Source organism: Mobula birostris, chromosome 1 (genome assembly GCF_030028105.1).
Source record: "Mobula birostris isolate sMobBir1 chromosome 1, sMobBir1.hap1, whole genome shotgun sequence".
In the NCBI taxonomy this organism is placed as follows: Eukaryota; Metazoa; Chordata; class Chondrichthyes; order Myliobatiformes; family Myliobatidae; genus Mobula; species Mobula birostris.
In genome coordinates, this window is record NC_092370.1 from 184,161,407 (window position 1) to 184,185,164 (window position 23,758).

General features: G+C 41.1%; 1 protein-coding gene across 3 annotated transcripts in view; it reads right to left on the reverse strand.

Moving 5' to 3' along the window:
• The window catches only part of prkd1 (protein kinase D1), a 312,643-nt gene extending 288,981 nt beyond the window's left edge, over positions 1-23,662 (reverse strand). For 2 of the 3 annotated variants that reach the window (XR_011887053.1, XM_072267142.1), the window contains exon 1: positions 22,745-23,662. Coding sequence is in view for 1 of the 3 variants with exons in the window: in XM_072267142.1 (XP_072123243.1) it covers positions 22,745-22,942 (198 nt within the window). In the remaining 2 variants the exon portion in view is untranslated. Of the gene's footprint in view, positions 1-17,599; positions 17,742-22,744 lie in introns of all 3 variants that reach the window. The other variant, XM_072267153.1, reaches the window with a different exon arrangement.
• Between the last annotated feature and the right edge of the window lie 96 nt (positions 23,663-23,758).

Sequence of the window (23,758 nt, forward strand, 5' to 3'; positions counted from 1 at the left end):
CTTGATAAATTTCTATAGATGTGTGGTGGAAAGTGTGCTGACGGTCTGTATTACATCCTGGTATGGAAAGACCAATGTCTTTGAGTGGAAAATCCTACAAAAAGTAGTGGATTCGGCTCAGTACATCACAGGTAAAACCCTCCCAACCATTGAGCACATCTGCCTGAAACGTGGCTGTAGAAAAACAGCATCCCTCATCAAGGATCCTCAACACCCAGGCCATGCTCTTTTCTCACTGCTGCCATCAGGTAGAAGGTACAGGTGCCTCAGGACTCGCACCCCAGGTTCAAGAACAGTTACAACCCCTCAACCACCAAGCTCTTGAACATTCTACCTTGGTATTCCCACAACCGATGGTCTCACTTTAAAGACTCTTCATCTTGTCATTTTGTGCTTGTTATTTACTGCTACTTATTTATATCTGCATTTGCAGTGTTTGTTTACAGGTCCTGATGTTTACAGTTTACAATTACTGTTCTATAGATTTGCTAAGTATGCCCACAGAAAAAGAACTTCTGGTTGTATGTGGTGAGATGTATACTCTGATAATAAATTTTACTTTGAACTTTGAAAATGAGACCGAAAGGTAACTTCAAATTAATTCCAAAATGCATTACTTAACCTTTTGACTTCTGACACTAGGATATTGGTATTGATCTCACTGAAGAACCATTCAACATCATTGTCATAAATTACTTCCTGATTAGTTTCAACCCACCTTTTATTTAGGTTTTTTTAGATGATAATTGAGAATTCTTTACACCCAGTTTGATGCAGTCTCAGATACTGACACAAAGGAGTTGGACTAGTAAGAGATTAAGTTTCACAAAATAATGGTTATTCACAACAAGTCTTTATGATCCAAGAGCTTTGATTTTACTTTCACTTTAATATACTTGCAGAAAATTAATTAGGGAAAGAACCAAGAAGGTCTGATACTTTCTCATAGAAAGCTTGCATAACAGGCTTCAAGTAGTAACATTTAATAGGCAAAAATAAATACAAGGCAAATCCAGATGGAAGATTTACCTAGCATCAAAAGCTGCCTCCATGTTCAGAGGGGAAGAGGTGCTAACAGTAGGATCATGTCAAAAAGCCCACTCAACCTGGGATCACCTCAAACAGTAAAGGCTAATGGTTGTTCGTTAAATGATTCCACTTCCAAACATGTGTTGACATACATATAGAATCTAGCAGAAAAATGTTACATTATGTAATTTTACAACATAAAACCAATTGAAAGGAAACACCGAACCGGGAAATAACTCATGTACGTTCATTTTTACTTTAAGCGAAATGCACACTTATTGATGTACGCAATTCACGTACTTTTACATATGACCCAGAATGAATTATTTAAATGAACAAGAATGCTCAATATTACTCAAATATTGCTGAATTGTTAATTACACAACATTTAGCAATAAACTCCAACTCAATATAGCAGGAGTCCCCAACCTATTTTGCACTGCGGACCGGTTTAATATTGACAATATTCTTGAGGACCCGCTGACCAGGGGATAGGGTTGCCAACGGACAAGAGTAGCAGTCAAGTACGTTGTGTTTACCTCGAGAAAGACTACAATGACCACGAAGCCTTGTGCGGGCACCTGTGTGCACATGCATGACATGCATATGCGTATACGTGCCCATTTTTGTCTACAAATCGTTTTTGGCAATTCTGTTCAGTGAGTGAAACTACACTGTACATACATTATTTCTACTTCAGCTGAGTATTTATCATATCATTCCTGCTTTTACTATATGTTAGTGTTATTTTAGGTTTTATGTAACACAGCGCATGAATATAGTGATAGGTCAATTATACGTCAATAGCATCATAACATTTTAAGTAACGTTTGGATACTAAACACACAGCACACATTTTCCCCGTATGAACATATAAAGTCATTGCAACACACCAATATCGCTGAATCAGTGGGGGCCCTGGGCTTGTTTCCCTGCAACAAGACAGTCCCATCGAGGGGTGATGGGAGACAGCGATACTCAAAGGAGGTTCCTTATGTCCAGTCTATTCCATGTGACAAGAATACACATAGATGTTAGCTGTCCTGTGTGATCAGCAGTTGGTCTGCCACCTGTCTTCGGGAGAGAGAGATAAGGAAGACAATGGAGCAGCATTTGGAGATGTGTAATGAAGGGACGGGAGAGAGAGCTGTCTAGAGCGGCTCCCCCTTTGAACCCGAACTGTTTGAAGTGATGGACAGGCGATCTGGAGATGTGTAATGAAGGGACGGGAGAGAGAGCTGTCTAGAGCGGCTCCCCCTTTGAACCCTGAACTGTTTGAAGTGATGGACAGGCGATTTGGAGATGCGTAATGAAGGGACAGGAGAGAGAGCTGTCTAGAGCGACTCCCCCTTTGAACCCTGAACTGTTTGAAGTGATGGACAGGCGATACCCCAGCAGGGGGATAAAAAGGGACAGGTTCGCTAAGGCAGGACACACACGACACCCGAGGTAACGAGACCCTGGAAGTGGTGCACCTCTCACAAGTCGGTGGGAAGTACCGGGCCATAGACGCACAGGGTGGAAAGGCACGATCGGCGGGAACCTGGTGTGTGTCCACCCTTGCCTGGGTGCCAGGTTCAGAGCAGAGAAACGGTCGTATCTGGAAACGGAGGGGTCATGGTCGGTGACCTCAGATGACATCACAAAGGGCTCACCCGAAAGCTGACTGCGAAGGTCTGTGTGTGGAAGCTGTTTTGAATATTCATTCGTTTTGCTCTCTCTCCTCTCCCCCCCCCCACTGTCCATCGCCATGGCAACGATTACTGCGAACTGAACTAAATTGAACTGGACTTTGTGTCATTTTTGAAACTGGTCATTTACCCCTAGACAACGATAGAGCTTGATTGATCCTGTTATCTGAATTCTGTGTACATGTATGTTTATCATTGCTGAACTGTTGCATTCATTATCCTTGTGATTAAGAGTACTGTGTTGCTTGTTTCTTTAATAAAACTTTCTTAGTTCTAGTAATCCAGACTCCAACTGAGTGATCCATTTCTGCTAGTTTGGCAATCCAGTTACGGGGTATGTAACATCCACAATTTAGTTTTCGTTGCATTCATTGCAGAAAACCCCGCTTCGCAGAGATATGTTGGAAATGGAAGCAACGTTTTCAGTGATTTCATGGCTATCTCAGGATATTTAGCCTTGACTTTGATCCAGAATGCCAGTAGAGATGTTATGTCAAACATACTTTTCAGCCCACCGTCATTTGCAAGCTCGAGGAGTTGATTTCCTTCCCGCGTTGACATGGATGATGCGTGGGTAATGACCTCGCGTGTGTTCAAGTTTAACAGTGGGCGTGACAGGGAATGAAGAAAGTTGCAGCTAACTCATATCGCCAAATCATATCGTTTCCTCACGGCCTGGTAGCACATGCTTTGCGCCTGGTACCGGTCCGTGGCCCGGTGGTTGGGGACCGCTGCAATATAGAATACATCTCTGCAGAGATATATACTATATAATAGAACTATACTATATATAGTCATCCACAGCATAGTAAACTTTACATTGTCCCATTCAGACCTAAAGATTTAATTGCTGTGAAGACTTTCTTACTCTTGTGGGGTAACATCTATCCTGACAAGAAGGTGAAACTTGTGGCTTTGAAACCATCTCAGCTTCTGAGGCCTCCTCTGTGGTGGTTGTAGGAGTTGACTCTGGGACTGCAGGAAATGGTCTAATGGCTCTGGACACCTTTCCTCTCCATCAGTTGACTCTGCTCTCCACTGATCACTGTGTCGTCTCCAGGTGATATCAGTCACAATCTCTATGTGTAGGAAAGTGGTCCAGTTCCGTCCTTGATATTTCCGAGAACCGACTTTTGATCACCTCTGTCGTTCCTTGCCAAGACTGATGGCCGGGAGTGAAATATTGAGCCTCCTTGTTACAGAAGCCCTCAATTTGTCTCAGCTGTTTGCCTTGCATACTCTTTCTGAGATTGGGTTTGTGGAGATTCACACGTAAATACAAGGGACGACCCAGACAGCATAGCTGAGTTGTTGGTTGTGGGGTGTGCTGTATCGCAATATGCAAGGAGTAAATCAGCGAGTTTCTGATTCAGTGTCAATGTAGTGTGTCTGCTGAGAATGGTCGTAGAATGTTCTTTAGACTCGGGAAAAATTTTTCCGCCAAACTATTTGTAGCTAGCTGGTATGGTGCAAATGTAATATCTCATATTCCATTCATTTTCAAAAACGACTAAAACTGTTCCGCAACAAACTGTGGTCTGTTGTCACTTAATGAATGATTTGGAACACCAGTCCTTCAAAGAGGCTTCTAACCATATCAAAAGTGTGTGAGGCTATAGTGGTGGTGATTGGGAACACTCCTGGCCACTTTGTAGCTGCATCCACAACTACCAAGAAATTTGTGCCCATGAATGGTCCAGCAAAATCCACATGAACCCTCTGCCAGGGCAATACCAGCCATTCCCAGGGATGGAGAGGTGCTGCTCTTGGCATCCCACACAGAGCATGGCAAGCTGTTTGATCTGCTGATCCCAAACCACCAAACAAAGCTTCAAGCCAATGCTTTCATATTAACCACACCTGGATGACCAGCATGTACTGTTAACTCCTCCAGCATTTCAGCTCTCAGCTTGGATGGTACAACTCTCAATCCCCACATGGGCAAGTCCACCCTAACGCTGGCAAAAATGGGGGAACTAGAGTTTCTGTTGCACATTCCAGCCATTTTAGGTGACCATGTAGACCTGAGACAATGCAGGGTCTTTTCTGCTTTCCCTTTCAAGCATCTCTGCCGTTATAGGGAGACTTTCGATTTGCAATAGGGAGAATACATCAAGAGGAATGTCTTCTTTTATAAAGTTTTTAGGTATTTCCTTTCCCAAGGGTAAACAGGACAATCCATTGGCATTTCTGTGATTAGTCGTCCTCTTGAAGTCAACTTTGTAATGTGTCCTGCAAGAAACAGGGCCCATCTCTGTATTCGTGCTGTTACTGTTAGTGGAGCATCCTTCTGTGGACTGAAAATGGACACTAGTGGTTGATGATCATAACAAGGGTATACTCTCTTCCATACCAATACTGGTTGAAATATTTTACACCCCAAAACCTGACTCAAGGCCTCTCTGTCAATTTGTGTGTAATTTTTCTCTGCAGTGGTAAGGGAGCGTGATGCAAAGGCTATGGGGTGTGCACTTCCATCACTCATAACGTGTGACAATCTGCACCTATACATAAGGTAAGGCGTCACAGGCAAGCTTCACTGGATGATGTGGATCATAACAAGTATAGTGCCTGACATAACCATTTCCTTTGCCTTTTGGAAAGCCACCTCATACTGCTTGTCCATTGCCACTTCTTCCTGATCTGTAGTAATGAACACGGTAGCCAGGTTTGGCAGGAACCAGTTCTTGTAGTTGATAAATTCTAAAAGGCTCACAAATATGACATCCCCTTTAGCCTTGGGGTATCCTCCAATGCTTGAATTTTTGCAACACTACTGTATAAACTTGTGCGTCAATGGTGTGCCCACAATAGGTGATGCTTGGTTAAAGTATTCACACTCGTAGCATCATGCTCTGTGCCCATAATCTTTTAATCTTTTTAACACTGTGTTGAGATTTTGGAGATGTTCCATGTCACTCTCACCAGTAACAATGGTGTCAGGTAACACTGAGTGCCTGGGCAGCTTTGCAGTACCTGTTCCACAGATTTCTGTCAGAGTGCAGATGCAGATGCTACTGCTGAAATAAGCCTATAAATAAAATCATTTGTGAGTGTTTATGGTGAGAAATATTTTGGACTCTTCTCCTATCTCCACCTGTAGGTAGGCCTCAACTAAGTCCAGGAAGATATCCCCTACCCTGTGCAGAGGGTTTTGATCAACTTTCAGTACTGGGTTGATGGTGATCTTGAAATCATCACAGATCCTGAAAGACCCATTCCTCTTGGCTACTGGGACCACTGGTGTTGCCCATAGGCTCTATTCAACCTTGGAAAGAATTCCTCAGCCTCCATACAATCTAGCTCACTGGCTACTTTATCACAGATGGTATAAGGACACAGGTGGGCTTTGTAAAACTTGGGTGTGGCATTTTTATATAACACTACTTTACCCTGGATATGTTTGAGTTTTCCAACACCATCATTCAACACTGCTGTGGTATCATCTTTATTAATTAGCTTTCAATTGACTCTAATGCAGGGATCTGGCAGGCAAATGGTGGTTTCAGTTGACCCAGCCAATCACGCCCCCACAATGCTTGTCCTCCTGTTTTTATCATACACCAGCCCAATGTGGCTTGTTGGTTGTTGTATTTCACAGTTACAAATGTAATTTCCACAGGAGTTATCTTTTCTCCAGTGTAGGTCCCTAGTTGGATATTTGCAGGCTACAGTTCAGTATCTTTGAAATGCCATTCAAACTCATTTTGTGGAATGACTGAAACAGTCAAGCCAGTATCCAACTTCTAATCTATAATTAATTTGCCGATCACTTCTGGCGCAAGCCATATTACTTGTCTCTTGTTAGGTTACACATAGTAAATCTCAAAGCTTCCCAATACTGTGTCACACTCATTACTATCAGATTTTTCATCAGGAGTATGCAAACCAGACCCTTTTTTGAAACCGCAAGTTGATTTTACCTTTATCTCTTCCATGTCCAGTCTATTTATTTTTATTTGCCCAACATGCTCTTTGTATGTGCCCGACTTTGTTGCATTTTCTGCAAGTTTCACCTTTAAATCTGCATTGGTCTGGTGTATGTGAGCCCCTGCCACAACAGTAACAAAAATTGTTCAGCCAGGTTGGTTTCTGTTTTGTTATTGCAATTTTGTTCATGCTCCCGCAATGCAGCAACTCAATTGCATCCCCCTGCTGTTTCCATTGAAACAGTAATTTCAACTGTTCTTTTAAATGTTGGTTAGGGTTTGAATGCTTTCTTGTAAGATTCCACAAACTAAACAATGTCTCGGTGCATTATTAAGCCCACCATTCAACAGACAATGCTCAAACAACTTCTTCAATTCAGCCACGTAGCTGAAATGGACTCTGCTTCCTCTTGCTTCCACTTAGGAAACCTAAAGTGTTCTGCAATCAACAATGGCTTCAGTTCTAAATCTTCCTGCATTAGTTTCAAATGCTAGCAAAGCTCATTTTGGCTGGTTTGTTTTGAGCAATCAAATTTCTAAGCAAACTGTATGCCTTTAAACCAAATACACTCAGCAAAATTGGCACCTGCTTATCATCAGCTATTCCATTTGCTTTAAAATACTGCTTAATTGGCTCAGTAAACAATACCCAGTTATCACTTGAGCAATTGAACACATCTATTGTTCCAATGTAGCTAGTCATCTCTGCATTTTTATTATTATTATCACTCAGTACTCACTGTATATAAACCTGTGAATTTATTCCTTTTTTCCCCTTTTTTAAACTCAACCATCTTCCCTCTCTCCCTTCCGAAGAGACATATGCTGCGCTGTTTTTCTTTACTCCATTGTTTCTTGCTGCACTTTTTAAAAACTCGAACGTCATTTCAGGTTTGTTTTAAAAATACCTCATCACCACTGTTATGTTTTTTAACTCAAAAACATAAAAATAATTGAAAGGAAACATGGAGATGGGAAATAACTCATGTACATTTGTCTTTACTTTAAGCAAGATGCACCCATATGATGTGGTGGCATGATGACATACTTTTACATAGAACCGTAATGAATTATTTAAACAAACAAGAACACTTAATGAAACAAAATATCTACAATATTACTTAAATATTAGTGAAATATTAAATCCAGATCAAAAATGTGGACATAAAACTGGGCAGAGTAGATATGTTTACGTAAATATTGCAATTCAGATTTCATTTACTCTACAGATACCAGTTATCAATGAAATTTCCTGTTACTTTTGCAAGCAATGGCCAGAAAAGTCAATTCCTTTAAAAAATTGGAATTGCTACATGACAATGTGACTGCCAACTACAAATAAAAGTTTCAAAAATTAAAATATTTTCATTTTTTTTTAACTAAAAGGAGAAGTTATATTTTAATCATAATGAGTTCAGAAGACATTAAAAAACAATAATAGCTTTGAATTATCCAATATTGTGTTAAGAAAGCAGTCAAGATTTAATGGTACACAATATTATGTATTAATCCCATTTGAAATTACTGAATGCTGAATGCATACAATGGAAACTGTATAATTTCACAGAAGACTTCTTCAAACATATAATCAACAACTCCACATAAAGGTTATGGCAATTTCCTCAGTGGGTTTGTTATAAGATTGACAAGCAGAACAATAGTCACAGAAAACCTACACCATTTCATCTGGAAATGACACAAAAGAAAATTACCTGAATATAGTTGCATAACTTACAGTGGCCCATTTTTCCTATTTATCTTCAAACATTGTACAGTGGTCACTGAAGGTACCTCATGTATTTCATCAAATGCAACCCTTTATCCATTCCTCTTGGGTAGGCTTCTTTACAAAAGACTTAGAAGTCTGTATTTCTTAAAGATATATTCCAGTCGATATTTCAGCAATGACTCTATTACTTAAAGCAAGAACTAAGGAAGAACTGTTTAGCCATTATACCTACACATCTGTGTACTTTAATGTGTGATGGAAACATTCCAAAAGAAAGCAGCCTAGCTTTCTAAAGTCAACCAAAATTCCTGTATGTCTACTGAACCAACTTATTCAATTCGAGACAACAGTTTTCCATACACCTCCCAATAGTTATTACCTACAGTGCTCCAACCATTTATAGGCACAACTCTGAATATTAAATATTTTAATTCATATCACAATTACTTAATCATCCATCTTAATGGATAAATGAATAGCTTTTGTTTGGTATTAAGCGTATAGTGTATTTTCAAAAAGTCACTAATAGAGTGAACTAATTGGACTTTCAATCAGGACGTTACTTCAATAAAATGCCATATTTAAAGTGTCAGTATATTTGTAACTAATATAAAATGTTACAATGCAAGATCCTTTAAATTTCTATGTCGAGCTCACAACCAAAATTAGTCTCAACCTTCTGTAATGCAATGTGGTGTATTAATATGACCAGTCCAATGAAGCTTTTAGTCAATGGTGATCCACGACATTGATGGAGGAAAAAATGCACAATGTTATTGGTGCCATGTGTCAATGCCAAGTGGCTAAACTTCCACTGTTGGATATGGTGTTTGCCTAGTAGTTAGCATGCTGCAAATGTGGCCATCAGCCTGAACCTGCGCAAAGTAGGTCAGATGGTCTCTTTATTTCTTCTGGTAAAAGTTGCCATCCGCAGACCCTGCATGCACAAGCATGATCGTGATTGTTCAGATCAAGACCTCATTGCACAACTGGACTAAACACCGACAGAAAGACATTGTTCCAGAGACAGTGACAATGGGTAGTCTTGACATCAACACACCATTTTACCAAATGTGGCATCAAAAAACTTTAGTAAAATGGATTAACAATAGGTATTAAAGACTGCTGGCATATCAGAATGCCAGCAACAACAAGTACCCCTCCACATTACATACCATTTGACTAGTAAAAATGTCACTCAAATCAAAGGTTAAATCTCTGACCTAACATGCCATGGGTGTACCTTTAACAAATAGACTGCAACCACTAAGGAGACAGCTCATTACCATCTTAAATGGGCATTAAGGGCTGTTTTTTTTGCTGATAGCAAAATACCAGAAATACATTTTTAAAATGTCATTATTAAAGATAGAACAGTTCCTCAAAAGTTTTCCCTTCTGTTGTTTCTAGTTTTCATTATTGATTCAGCGAACCACAACAGACATCTATGGAGATATGTTAAAAGAATGAAATAGTTGCACACTGATTTTCCCATGTGGCAAATAAACTTGTGACAGATGTTACATTTTTCATGATACAATCACTGACTGTTTATTCATTTCCATAGATGCTTCCTGACTAGCTCAGTTCCTTCAGCATTTTGTGGGTTACTCTGGATTTCCAGCATCTGCAGAATCTCTTGTGTTTCTTAAATAAAATGCAATCTGTAATTAGCATATCTGTTTTGTTAACAGAAGGCAAAACCCGACAGACAGGAATCAGAATCAGGTTTAATATGACTGGCATATGTCGTGAAATTTGTTGTTACGCAGCAGCAGGACAGTGTAATATGTAATAATAAAAACTGAATTACAGTAATATATATTTTGTGTGTGTGTGTGTGTGTGTGTGTGTGTGTGAAATTAAATAAGTAGTTCAAAGAAAGTAGTGAGGTATTGTTCAGGGGTTCAATATCCACTCTGAGCAGAAATATTCCCCATGAAGACTGAGGCAATGGGTATATTTGTAGCTCATTGACAACGTTACAACCCAAAATCCTTTAAGGGTCTATCAAAAGCAAAATTAGATTAGTCTAAGGCGTCTATAATGTACGACATTTAATAATGTGGTGAGTCTGGTTGAGTTCTTGGTCAATGGTGACCCAGGACATTGATGGTGGAAGGCTGTACAAAGCTAGTGGTACCATATTGCAATGCCCAATGGTAACCTTCCCAAGTAATAAGTGCAAACAATTGTCTGTTTAAGCTGCTCATTACAATCAAGGATATACATTTGCACTCTGATTCTATGGAATCCAGGGCCACAGGGAAGGTCAGTTTTTTTTTGGAAGTGCAGACTCTTCAACAAATGGGATAGTTTGATGAGCAGCTTGAAGTAGTGCACTTCTGCCACTTTATGTTGAACTACAGCGTGCTCTTAATGTAACAAACTCAATGTTCAAGCCTCACCCTAAATGCTTCTTTTCCATATTAGGCAGTCATGAGCCAGGCAACCATAGCAGTCAGGGGATACAGAGTATCTGTTCAAAGTATTGCTAAGCATATCCTCAAATTTCTTCCTCTGTCCACAAGGGGATTACTTAAATATCATAAGAGGCTCTGTTCTGTCATAGTCTACATTATAAAGATCAACACAGGTAGGTAGCCATGAAAATGAAGTTCCAAACAGCTTTACCATTGTAGAGGGATTTTATGTTAAAGCTGGCTTGACTCATTTGGTAACTTCTGAAGTTGTAATGGAGCTCCACTCCATTAAGTGTCATCATAATCTAGGCTGAGCCTCGAATAAATACTGATATGTATTGGGTTGCCAGGAGGTAAGATAATACCATTTTGATGTTACCTGCAAGAAGCCTGCCAATAACAAATTCTTCAATACGTGCAATGAACATTTTAGTTAATTTGTTGGCATTGGTGTAGATAAGTCAATCATTTAAATAAAAGATGGAGACTATTAATTCAAAAGGAGGATTGTGAGTGCCAAATCATTGGAATTCTCACAACCAACTCTACTTCCCATGGAAAGCAAAGGAAAGGAGAATAAGCTGACACAGGAATAACCAGATGGCTTACAAGGGAAGTTGATAAGTGAATAATCTTTCTTGGATCTGAGGAGGAGGTTTACCACTGTGACTTGTACTCTTATATTTTAATTTTTTTTTCTCTGTTTAGCGATACCACACAGTAAGAGGCCCTTCAAGCCAGATCTCATAAGACTGCATCTTGAGCAAATTGTAAAGCTAAAGATGAGCTGTATTTCTCACATGTCCATTGAACCATTCAGGAAAATGCTTCGTTTGCATCAAATCAACTCAGAGGATTATGCTGGGCAGCCTGCAGGTCCCTCCGTATTTCTGGCACCAACATAGCATGCCCACAACTCACTAACACTACCCTGTACATCTTTGGAATCTGGGAGGAAACCAAAGCACCTGGAGGAAACCCATGCGGTCATGGGGAGAACATACAAACTGCTTCAAGACAGTGGCAGGAATCGAACCCTGAACTTACAGCCAGAGATGAAGGTTGAATTGAATTGACTTTATTTCTAAAATCTTTCACATACATGAGGAGTAAAAATCTTTACGTTACGTCTCCGTCTAAGTGTGCAATGTGAAATCATAGTAATTTATAATAACTTATAATAAATAGAACAGTCAGTGCAACAGAGTACACTTAAATCAGCGTGAGTTAATCAGTCTGATGGCCTGGTGGAAGAAGCTGTCCTGGAGCCTGTTAGTCCTGGCGTTTATGCTGCGGTACCATTTACCGGATGGTAACAGCTGGAATAGATTGTGGTTGGGATGACTTGGGTCCCCAATGATCCTTCGGGCCCTTTTTACACAGCTGTCTTTGTAAATGTCCTGAATCATAGGAAGTTCACAACTACAGAAGCGCTGGGCTGCCCGCACCACTCTCTGCAGAGTCCTGCGATTAAGGGAGGTACAGTTCCCGTACCAAGCAGTGATGCAGCCAATCAGGATGCTCTCAGTCGTGCCCCTGTAGAAAGTTCTTAGGATTTGGGGGTCCATACCAAACTTCCTCAACCTTCTGAGGTGAAAGAGTTGCTATTTTCACCACACAGCTGGTGTACACAGACCACGAGGTCTTCGGTGATGTGGAGCCGAGGAACTTAAAGCTGTTTACCCTCTCAACCCATTGTAACCCATTGGTCAATAGGTGTTCCACTTGCTGCTATTAACTTCCCATGTTGCCCCAGTCTCTTATCCAACCAAAAACGTCACAATCATTAACTCATTGATTCTACTAACATTTGTAAGATATTGTACAATGCACAAAGTGCTTATCTACATATCAGTGCTGCTGTGCAAAGCACTTTCAAAGGTTTGAGAGATCATCCTTATGAATACAATTGATCTATTAAGTGGCATGGACTCTTGCAATGAAATTCCTTGCAAATAAGACTCAATGCTATAATGCAGACTAAAATATGGAGGTTATTATTTATCTTATTAAAAGAGCATAATTTAATGAAGAAAAACATTTGCAAATATCAGTGTCCAGCCATTATTGGAATTTGAGCTCAGTTAAAGAAGAAATGCCAAACTTAGAAAGACCTATTGAGTAATACTGAACCGTGTTTCTTCTGCCATTCCTCACCTCAAGATGCATCTGGAAGCCAATGAAAACTGGGTAATTTCTCAGCAGTTCTTCCTACCAAGGAGTCTGGGTTCCCGATATACCTCAGGCCCAACACATGCACATCAGCAGCTCTATTTCCTTAGGGAGTTTGAGAAGATTTGGCAAGTCACCAAAGACAGTCACAAACTTCTACAGATGTATAGTGGAAAGTGCTTTGACTGGTTGCACCACAGCCTGGTATGGAGCCTCCGATGCACAGGATTGCAAGAGGCTGCACAGGGTTGTAGAGTCAGATAGCCCCATCACGTGCACAACACACCCAGCTATCGATGGCATGTTGAACAGGAGGTATCCATCATTAAAGACAGTCACCATGTGGGACATGCTCTCTTCATATTACTACCATCGGGGAAGATGTGCAGGAATCTGAAGACACACACTCAATAGTTTAGAAACAGCTTCTTCCCCACCATCATCAGATTTCTGAACAGTCAATGAGTCCATGAGCACTGCCTCATTCATTATCTTTTGCAGTTCTTTTAACTTTCCGTAATTTTTTATGTCTTCCACGGAACTGCTGCTGCAAAACAGCAAATTTCACGATATACTGTATGCTGGTGATGATAAAAATTTTCATTAAGAAAACACAGCTGAAGTACTGTTGTGCACTGTGTCCACAGCCCAGTAAAACTTTTATTTTGGCTAAATTAGTTCCGGGGAAAAACGTGAGCTTACTGTCTTTATATTCATGACAGAGAGAAGAATTCACCTTTCATCATCAGTATCGAATACATGCTAGAATGTCAATAGCTAGCTCTATTCATTCCATGGGTGTTTGCTTGCAATGACTTCAAGGTACAACCAGCAGTCCAGTACATTTCCACCTCAGTCTGCTCAGGTGTTGACCAATGATTCAAAGCTATACAAAAACAGGCATTGGAGAAGCTTGTTCTCTCCATTTATATTTCTGTTGCTGAAGGTATCAAGTGATTTTGCTGATTCGCTGTGTAGCTATTTACTGGCTTGGGGATTACAATCAGAAATGAAGTAGCACTGTATTAAGTTGACCTTGAAAAAGGTTCCCTTAGGACCAAACAATATCTGTGGAAAGACTTGCCATGTTCTGATACAGGCTGTTATCAACTATCAGCTCAAAGGGATCCTTCCCCCACCCTCCCCCCACCCCCTCATCCCCACGAGAGCTGTGGCATCACAAACTGACAGAAATAACAATGACTTCAACAACTCTCACATATAACATGCAAAGAGATAGCGAGCCACCATTTAATTATAAACATTACACACTGAGGTAAATAAAGGTTGCAACATGATTACAATATTAGGTAAAAGGCATGATAAACTTTGATTTTCATTATTAGATAGCTTACATTTCCAAGATTATAGAAAATGAGACCAAAATGCACATCCACAATATTAGTTTTTTTTGGGAGGGTTAACAGTTTAATACCGACTCTGCATCACTAAATTGCTCCAATTTTCACTGGCCTGGATTGTGCTCCATCTGGCCTCCCAGCTTCCTGCAGGCACAGCTCCGACTACTTATTGAGACCCCGGAGCAGTAATCGAGCTGGAGACTAACTGTACCCTATTACTTGAAAATTGTCCAGTTTGAGTATGTGGAGACCGACCAACTGATGCTTAATATCCTGACAAACCTGATGATAGTGGTTATCTCTGTTCCTTGGACTAAAGCAAATAGAGTCTCCAGGTATATATCATGGGGAATGATGAGGATGAGAATAATGGAGGGCATGAAAAGGCATTAGGGAGGATATAATCAGGAACATGTGGAATAGCGGCAGGAGGTTAGAGAGTTGGAAACTTTAAGATTCAGCCAAAGGAGATTTGAGAACAAGATACACGCAAAATTTCTTTTCTATATGATAGATTAAGATGTAGCTATGCTTTGAAGAGACAGCAGGGCAGAATGGAAAATCAAATTCAAAGACTTAAAATATTTGATTTGGATTTGTGATTTGGTCAATGAATAGATGTTATATGTTAATGTTCATATTGTCAACACCACATTACCTACAGAGAATATTTGGAATAATTACCACATTTTCCAGTGCTTACTGATCACTTTGAATGTGTATTCTTGTTTTCACAACAATGCACCTAATGTTTTTACAACTGCCTTACATGCAAGCTGCTGACTAAAACTGACAATTTAAATTGTGCTCTCACAACATTTTGCTGTAAAACAAGGCTGGAGAAAAATTAAACACCATCAAACACCACAAGACAAGCTACCTGTCAATTCTTCACTCGAGCTACACATTCTCAGTTCATCAGAGCCATACATGATCAAGTTCAGATTGACTTGATTTTTATTTGTGCATTTTAAGAAAATTAATGATTTTCTTCACGTAATTTGTTGAAATAGCATATTGTATCATTGAAATATTTTCTCTACAGCAACTTAAGAGTTGATATAATTACATAGCCCCCTTGCTTAACAGTTGTACCAACAACAGACATTCCCTGAAATGTGTAATTCAGTCATTCTCAATGACAAGCAGATCACTCACAAGCTGAAAATAATAGGACATCAAGCCTATCTACAAAAGAATGCATATGCCTAAAAGTCTGGTTACTAAAAAGACACTACGTTTTAAATATTCTTTTTTTTATGTTTTCATCTAAACACTGTATGAAGTTCATGTTTAGTCTGCAGCATCCAGCCAGGCAGAGTTCCTCCTGCTGGCATCAGTGGTTTATAAGTTTTATTAATCAAACCAAATGATATTCTTTGTTCTTTTTGCTCTTGTACCTTGTGAAATACAATGAAGTGTAACAGCCTGAGTTATCCAATTAGATAACTGTTACGGTTTTCCACAGAACACAGTGCTACCCACCCTGCTGGCCCCAGAGGGGCTGACAGTGAGTAATCCAATTAGCACATAGTGCAGACCAAAGTCGTCTGTCAATTTACACTTTGACAAGAAGGTGCTGCCTGACTGCTTCAATCAAAACTTCTGATACGCTTGAGCAATGACAGCCAATACTGAAACAATACTGTAAACACTAACTTAATTTTATTTCCAAGGGTGTGATGGTAACATAGAAAATAGGAGGGGTGGGCCATTCAGCCCCTTAAATCTACTTAGCTATTTAAGAAAATGGATGATTTTAATCCGAAGTCTTCATTTTTGTCTTTCAAGAACCTGACTAAGGTTCAAAACCGAAGTCTCTGTACCTCTCTGTAACTGGATCCCTGACTTCCTTATTAGGAGACCACAGTTAGTGTGGTTTGATAATAAACTCTCCTCCTCACTATCAACATAGATGCGCCTCAAGGATGCATGTGTAGCCCACTGTTCTAGTCTCTCTACACTCATGACTGTGTGGTTAAGCACAGCACAAACACCATCTATAAATTGGCTGACGACACCCCCCTTGTGAGTAGAATTGTACATACCAATGAGGAAGAGTGCAGAAGCAAGATAGCTGGGCTGATTTAGTGGTGTTGCAACGACCAACTCACACATAATATTAGCAATACCAACGAACAGATTGTGAGCTTCAGGAAGGAGAAGTCAGGAGAGCACGCAGCATTGAGAGGGTCAGCAATGAAAGGTGTGAGCAGTTTCTAGTTTCTGGGCGTCAGTGAATTTGAAAAGTGAGGAACTAAATTAAAATGCAGAACCAAAAGAATAACGATCTCTGGATTGTCACCGGAGCCACATACAAATTGGCACAGGGTTAATAAAGGTTCAAAGTACATTCATTATCAAAATATGTATGCAGTATACAACCCTGAGATGAAACACCTGAAACTTGACTTTTCATCTTTTTCTCTTCCTTCTCCAGTCCATTTTTGTCTGCCCGACATGTACTTTGTTGCATTTTTTGGAAGATTCGCCTTTAAATCTACATTGGTCTGGAACATGTGAGCTCCTGCCACAACAGTAACACAATTTCCCTGTCCAGACAAGCCTCCATCTTGACCAGGGGTTCCCTGCTATCTTATGCCATGGACCCCTACCATTAAACTGAAGGGTCCATGGACCCTGGGTTGGGAACCCCAAGTCCAGACACTGTAATTTTATTCATGCTCACTTTCATTCCTGACTGTAACTCATTTGCTTCTCTGTCTGTTGTTTCAATTGATACAGTGATTTCAACCGCTCTGTTAAATGTGAGTTGCGCTTCAGTTGGGAGCCGTTTTTGAACATTTCCACTAACCAAATGATCTCTTAGAGCATCATTAAACCCATCATTGCACAAAGAATGCTCAGACAACCTCTTCAATTCACCCACGTACAATGAAATGAACTCCCCTTCCTTTTGATTTGCTTATGAAACCTAAAGCATTCTGCAATCATCAATGGTTATGAATCTAAATGTTCCCGCATTACTTTCACAATATCAGCAAAGCCTATTTCAGCTGGTTGCATTGGAACAGTTAAACTTCTCAGCAAACTCTATGCTTTTCCACCCAATACACTCAGTAAAACTGGTACTCAATTCTCATTAGCTATTTCATTCACTTCAAAATAATGTTCAGTTTGCTCAGTGTATATCAACCAGTTATCCACAGTGCAATGGAACACGTTTATCTTTCTGATACAGCCAGCCATTTCTGCTCTTCTTAAAAATGAATTATTTCTATTGTTATTATTACCCAGTACTCACTGTTTATGAACTTGAATTTTGTCCATTTTCTGCCTGCTTTTAATAAATGTCTCACTGCTCCTCAACAGGTAGGTAGTTGTCTCGGGTTTCTTTAAAACTTCCTCGTCACCACTGTTATGTTATGTAACTCTATAACATAAAACTAATTGAAAGAAAAGCATGAGAGTCCAGGGATGTGTGTGCTTAGCTTGCTTTTATTTGTAACAAGGTGCACACTTATGACATGGTGGCATAATGAGATAAGCTTTTCACGTACTTTTACACATATCCCGTAATGAATTATGGAGACAACAAAGAATACTTAATCAAACAATATACTTACAATATTATTCAAACATTACTTAAAAATTAAACACACAACAGAAATTGGCAGGCATTATGTTGTAGGAATCACCGCGTCGTGGTTGAAAGAATGTCACAGCTGGGAGCTTAACATCCAACATTATTTAGAAAGTACAGGCAGGTGGGCAGAGGGGTTTGGGTGGCTTTGTTGATAAAAAAAAGATGAAATCAAATCCTCAGCAAAAAGTGACATAGGATCAGAAGGTGTAGAATCCTTATGGGCATAGCTAAGAAACAGCAAGAATAAAAATAAAACCTTGATTAGGGTTATACACAGGCCTCTGAACAACAGCCTTTGCCCTATATTAGACTGTTTAATCTTGCTAGTTCTGGCCTCACTAGCACGGCATTACATAAGTGTGGTCAGAACACACTTGGAGCACTATGAACAGCTTTGAGACCCTTATCCAAGAAAAAAATATCCTGGCATTCAACAGTGTCCGGGGAGATTTACAAGAATGATCCCGGGCATGAAAGGGTTAACATATGACAAGAATGAGGAGCGATCTCATTGAAACTTACCAAATATTGAAAGGCCTAGATAGAGTGAAAGTGAAAAGGATGTTTCCAAGAGTTTAGGATCAGAGGGCACAGCCTTAGAACAGAAAGAACATCCCCTTTGAAAAGCAATAAGAAATTTCTAATGCTAGATTAGGGTTAATCTGTGGAATTCATTGCCACAGACAGCTGTGGAGATCATGTCATTTGGTGTATTTAAAACACAGGTTAATAGAGTATCAAAGGTTAAGGGGAGAAGACAGGAGGATGGTGTTGAGAGGGAAAATAAAAATCAGCCATGATCAAATGGTGGAACAGATCTGATGGACCTAAAGGCCTAATTCTGCTCCAATATCTTATAGTCAACATCTTAGACTATAAATGCACTTATAAAGAGAGTATGCCAGTCACTCTACTCCAGCAGGAATTTGACAGTTGGTATGCTTCCAAAGACTAGTAAATTTCTATGAATGTACAGTAGAGAGCTTTCTGACTGGTTCCATCACAGTCTGATATGGAACCTCCAGCATACAGGATTATAAGAGGATGCAAAGCCATCTCCATCATGGGTATAACTCTCCCTGACATTAAGGACATCTTCAACTGGCAGTGCCTCAAGAAGGCAGTACCCATCATTAAGACCCTCACCATCCAGGTCACTCCTTCTACTCATTACTACCATCAGGAAAGAGGTAATGGAGCCTGAAGATCCATACTCAATGGTTTAATAACAACTTCTTCGCCTCTGCTATCAGTATTCTGAACAGTTCATGAACAGTGCTTCATTATTCCTTTTATTTTGCACTGTTTAGTTTGCAGATTATAGATTTTTATATCCTGGCACTGTACTGCAGACACAACAAATTTCATGTTATAGGTCAATGATAATAAATCTGATTCTTAACTACTTCTGTTTTTGAAGTCTTCAAAGACTGTGCTTGTAGTGCCCATTTAGAAAAGTGGCCTAATGACATAATGAAAAAGAATATCTCCTCATACCTGCCTTAAGTGAACAAACTTATTTTAAATAGTAGCCCCAGTTCTAGATTCTCCCATTGGAGGGAATACCTTCTAGCAAGGGGCTATGTCCTCTCCCTAACAAGAATCTCGTACGCTTCAATTCAAGCCCCCCTCAATCTTCTGAATGCAACTGGATGCAAGGCTTGCCCGCCCAATTTTTCCTCAAATGACAATCCATTCATTCCAACTATTAGTCAAGAAAATGGTCTCATAACTGTGTCCAACACACTAACATATTTCCATATAGGAGACCAATGCTACACACAGTACACCAGGTCTCACTAAAGCATAACCTCCTATTTTTGTATTAGGTTCTCTTCATAGTAAACAATAACAATTCTTTAACTTTCTTAATTACAGGTAGTCCTTGGGTTATAGACAATAGAATATTGCAGCACAATGGAAGCCCTTCAGCCCATGATATTGTGCAGACTTCTTAACCTACTCTCTGATCAACCTAACCCTTCCTTCCTACATAACTTCCACTTTTCTATCATCCATGTCTCTTAAATGTCCCTAATCCAGACCCCTCTGCATCTCAGAACTTTACAAATGCTCACCATATAGATAAGATTTTTTTTTGCCAGGTCTTTGCCTAATCTGTTGAAGTCTCTGGTCTTTTAATCTCTTGTAGTCCCCTATATCTTCTTCAAAATATACTTCCCTACAAATTTTGATTATTAAGTAAAACAAATTTTTTGTGGAAAATCAAAGTTTGAATATCAAACTTCATGCAGAAATTAGTTCTGCAATTCTGACAAAGCCAACACTTTACAAGCAGTCCCACATTCACCCGAAGCTGAACCCATGGGGTTTCCAGAAGTATTGTGAATTCTCAAACCCCATTTTAAGAATTCTGCAATATTTCTGTACAACACCTTCAACAAAAGGTTAGCCTCAAAGTAAAACTTGCAAAAACTATGTTTTCTGAATGCTGTGCAGGGTCATAATTTCGATTTCACATTGAAACTCCTAAAATTCAGTAAACCTTGTAAGACAACAATGACATAGATTCAAAATGCAATTGTTACAACGAACTGCAAAACTCTTCAAATAGACATGCACACCATGGAAGAGACCTGCAGTTAAGCCCCTTATGAGGAGCTGCAATACTAGCACCACACATCCAGCCACTGACTGGGAGGTCTGGGATAGCTAGCCCTCTCGACACCAGCAGCAAGATAACTAGAGTCTATTTCACAAGCCTCACAGAGCGACAATGACAAGAACACACACAGCAAACTGCACTAAATCTTGACATTCTCAAACACACAAAAAAGAACAAATGTGAACTTGTGTCATATCCGCACAAGCTGCATTTTTTCTAGCAGTCTCTTTCACAGTAAAAACTCCACTACTGAGTTATACCACTATCAACAGCTTGAAAGTTATTGTCAGCCTATCCCTTGCTCTTTCTAATTCAGTCTCCCTCTCCATTCACCTTGTCTCTTAACCTGAACCTATAGTTTCCCTCTCACACATTTTTCCATTACCTTCACTGTTTCCCAGTACCTCCATCAATCCCCACCCTGAGAGCCTCCCTCTCCTCCTGTCAACATCCCGTCTCAGATCATTCTCTGCAGTCCTTCTCCATTGCCTCTAATTCTCTTCTCTATCTGCCTATCTTATTCTCCATTCACCATCTGTTCCCCATTTCACTACGGCCTAATCTATACTCAATCCCCTTTCTTTCCTGTTCTCCCTTCCCACTCCAGCTTTCCCTCTACTTCCATTAGCCACATCTCTCTGACATTAATTCTAGCCCACATCATCAGCCTTCCCATTCCTACCCACTGCTTCCTATCCATTCTCTTCTCTCCAACTCTTCCCACAACTTCAATCCTTTCTTTTCATCTCACTCCATTCCTGATCTTTCTCCCCCTCCCACAACATCCATTCCTAATCACCATTCCCTTATCTTTATCTCCTGTCATCCTCTCGATCTCCTTACTCACACTCTCAAATGGCCCCTTTCCCCTCTTGTCTTCCTCCCAAATTCCCAGTCCTTTACCCTCTCCTCTTCCTCCTTCTCATTCACCAACCACTTTTGACTCTGTCCGTTTCCCCATTTCTTCCTCCTTTCCTCTACTACTTTCACGCAAATTCTCCTCTTCCCTCCTTCACTCTACTCCTCATTCCTCATTCCTCTTCTTTTCACTCTTACTCTCCTATCTCCTCCCTCAAGTCTCCCTCCTCCCTACCACCCTAGTGGCTTCTCACTCATTCGCCCTCCTCTGCTCTTAAAACGTTTTTATCTTCTCTCTACCCTTCTCCCTTCTCTCATTCTTCTCCCGCCACATTGCATGTCCTCATGTCTCCTCACTCACCAGCCAATCTTCTATCCTTTTATGAATTCTGCTCACATTTCTCTATTCCCATTACCCAGTACCCGTCCCTATCTCTCCCCTCCTCACCCCAATCCAACTACTATTGCATCCTTTGACCTTCCTATTTCAACTGCTTCCAATCTCATGCATCTCTCCATTCCTTCACATCTCCTTCTCAAATTCTTCAGCTCATTCATCACTTCCCCCTCCCCTCTCACCTTCCTCACCAGTTACATTCCTCTATTGCAGCTCTCTCATTCCACCCATCATGCTCCCTCCCTCATTAACCTTCTCATCTCCTTTGCCTCCTTTCACACCATCCTTTCACATTTCATCCTTTACCTTCCACATCTTCATGCCCTCCCTTCTCTCCCTAACTCTGCCTTACCTCTATCCCATCAATTATCTCCACACACTCATCTCTGCTCCTTCAACAACCCCTGCACTGATGTCCTCCCACCTTCGCTCACCTATTTCATTACGTTCCATCCTTCACTTTTACAACACTCCATCCTCTCCCCCACACTCCCCTTGATCTTCCATTTTCCACCTCAGCTCCATATGTATTCAACACTCACCCCTTCCTCCCCTCCCGTCTTTCCTTTCATTCCTTTCTTCCGCTCCTCTCACCGCCTTTCACTCCTCCTCTCCTCTCATACCCTTCTCTTCCCCTCCCTCACCCACTTCTCCCTCCTCTTACACCCGCTTTCTTCCCTTTCCTCTCTCCTCTTTTTACTTCTATCTTCCTCTCCTTCCTTTTTCTACTATTCTCCCTCCTCTACTCTCCTTTCCCACCGTCCTCCCACTTCTCTGTCGTCCGCCTGTTCTCTCTCCTCTCCTCACTCTCTCTCCCTTCTCTCGTGTCCTGTTCTCTTCTCACTGACTTTCTTTTCCCTTCCTCACTTCACATCTCACTCCCTCACCACTCCCGCTAACCGCGCCAACTTTGTCCCGTTACCTTTTGATCCACGATGGAACAGGCCATTTCCCGGACATGTGCGAGGGAGAAGTCGCTGCATTCGAGGATGACGGGTTCCCTGCTCAGGCCGATCTGAATATAGAAGGAGATGCCCTGGCCGGAGAGTCGCGGCGCTCCCGAGGTCGGCGACGGGGGCGAGCCGGGACTCGGCGGCCGCAGAGCCGGAGCCGCGTTCATCAGCCCGTCCCGTGCGAGCGGCGGTAAGGCGCTCGCCCTCTCCCTCTCCCGCTGAACTTTATTCCGCACTCTGCGGCCGGCCAGTAGCACGGAAGATGGAGATACGGGGTTGGTCTGGGTGAGAAGGCAGACAGGAAGCAGGTGTGGGAGAGGGCGCCGATCCCCCCAGCGCGGCGACCCGAGCGCCGGTCACCAGATACTGGTGGCGCCCCGCTGCTGCCTCCTGCCTTCCGTCGAGCGCTCCCATAGGACGGAGGGGAATTCCGCCCTCTCCTTTACTTACTTACTTGTTCTCTTTCTCTCTAGCGCTCTCTCTCACTCTTTACTCTATCTCTCGCTCTACTCTATATCTTTCTCCAAAACTGTCGGAGTTTCTATGTGTCTCCGTCTCCGTTTCCCACGAGTATCTGTCCCTCTATTTCTGCCTGTCTATATCGCTCTGAGCTTTTGTACTTTCCATCTCCCGTTCGCCTTCTGTTACGTTTTTATACCTGTATGTTTCTGTCTCTGTCACCGTCTATCTCTATCTCTCCATCCTCGCTTGCTTACCGCCCCCCCCCCCACAAGTCTCTGTCCCTATAATAGTCTTTCTCTCTTTCTCTCTCTCTCTTCACTTTTGGAGATGAAAAGATTGTTGAAGTGAACAATTCGGGCTCAGGGTAGCCCGGTGTGAGACACTTGTCACTTGGAGAGCGCTACATTCACTCTGCCCTGAGAAAGGCGGGAGTTGGTAAAGAAGGGAGCTCCCCCTCGTAATTATCGCTTTTCCAGTGTAGGTCTATTAGCATTGCAAATCCAAGGGGCAGGGCTTGGGGT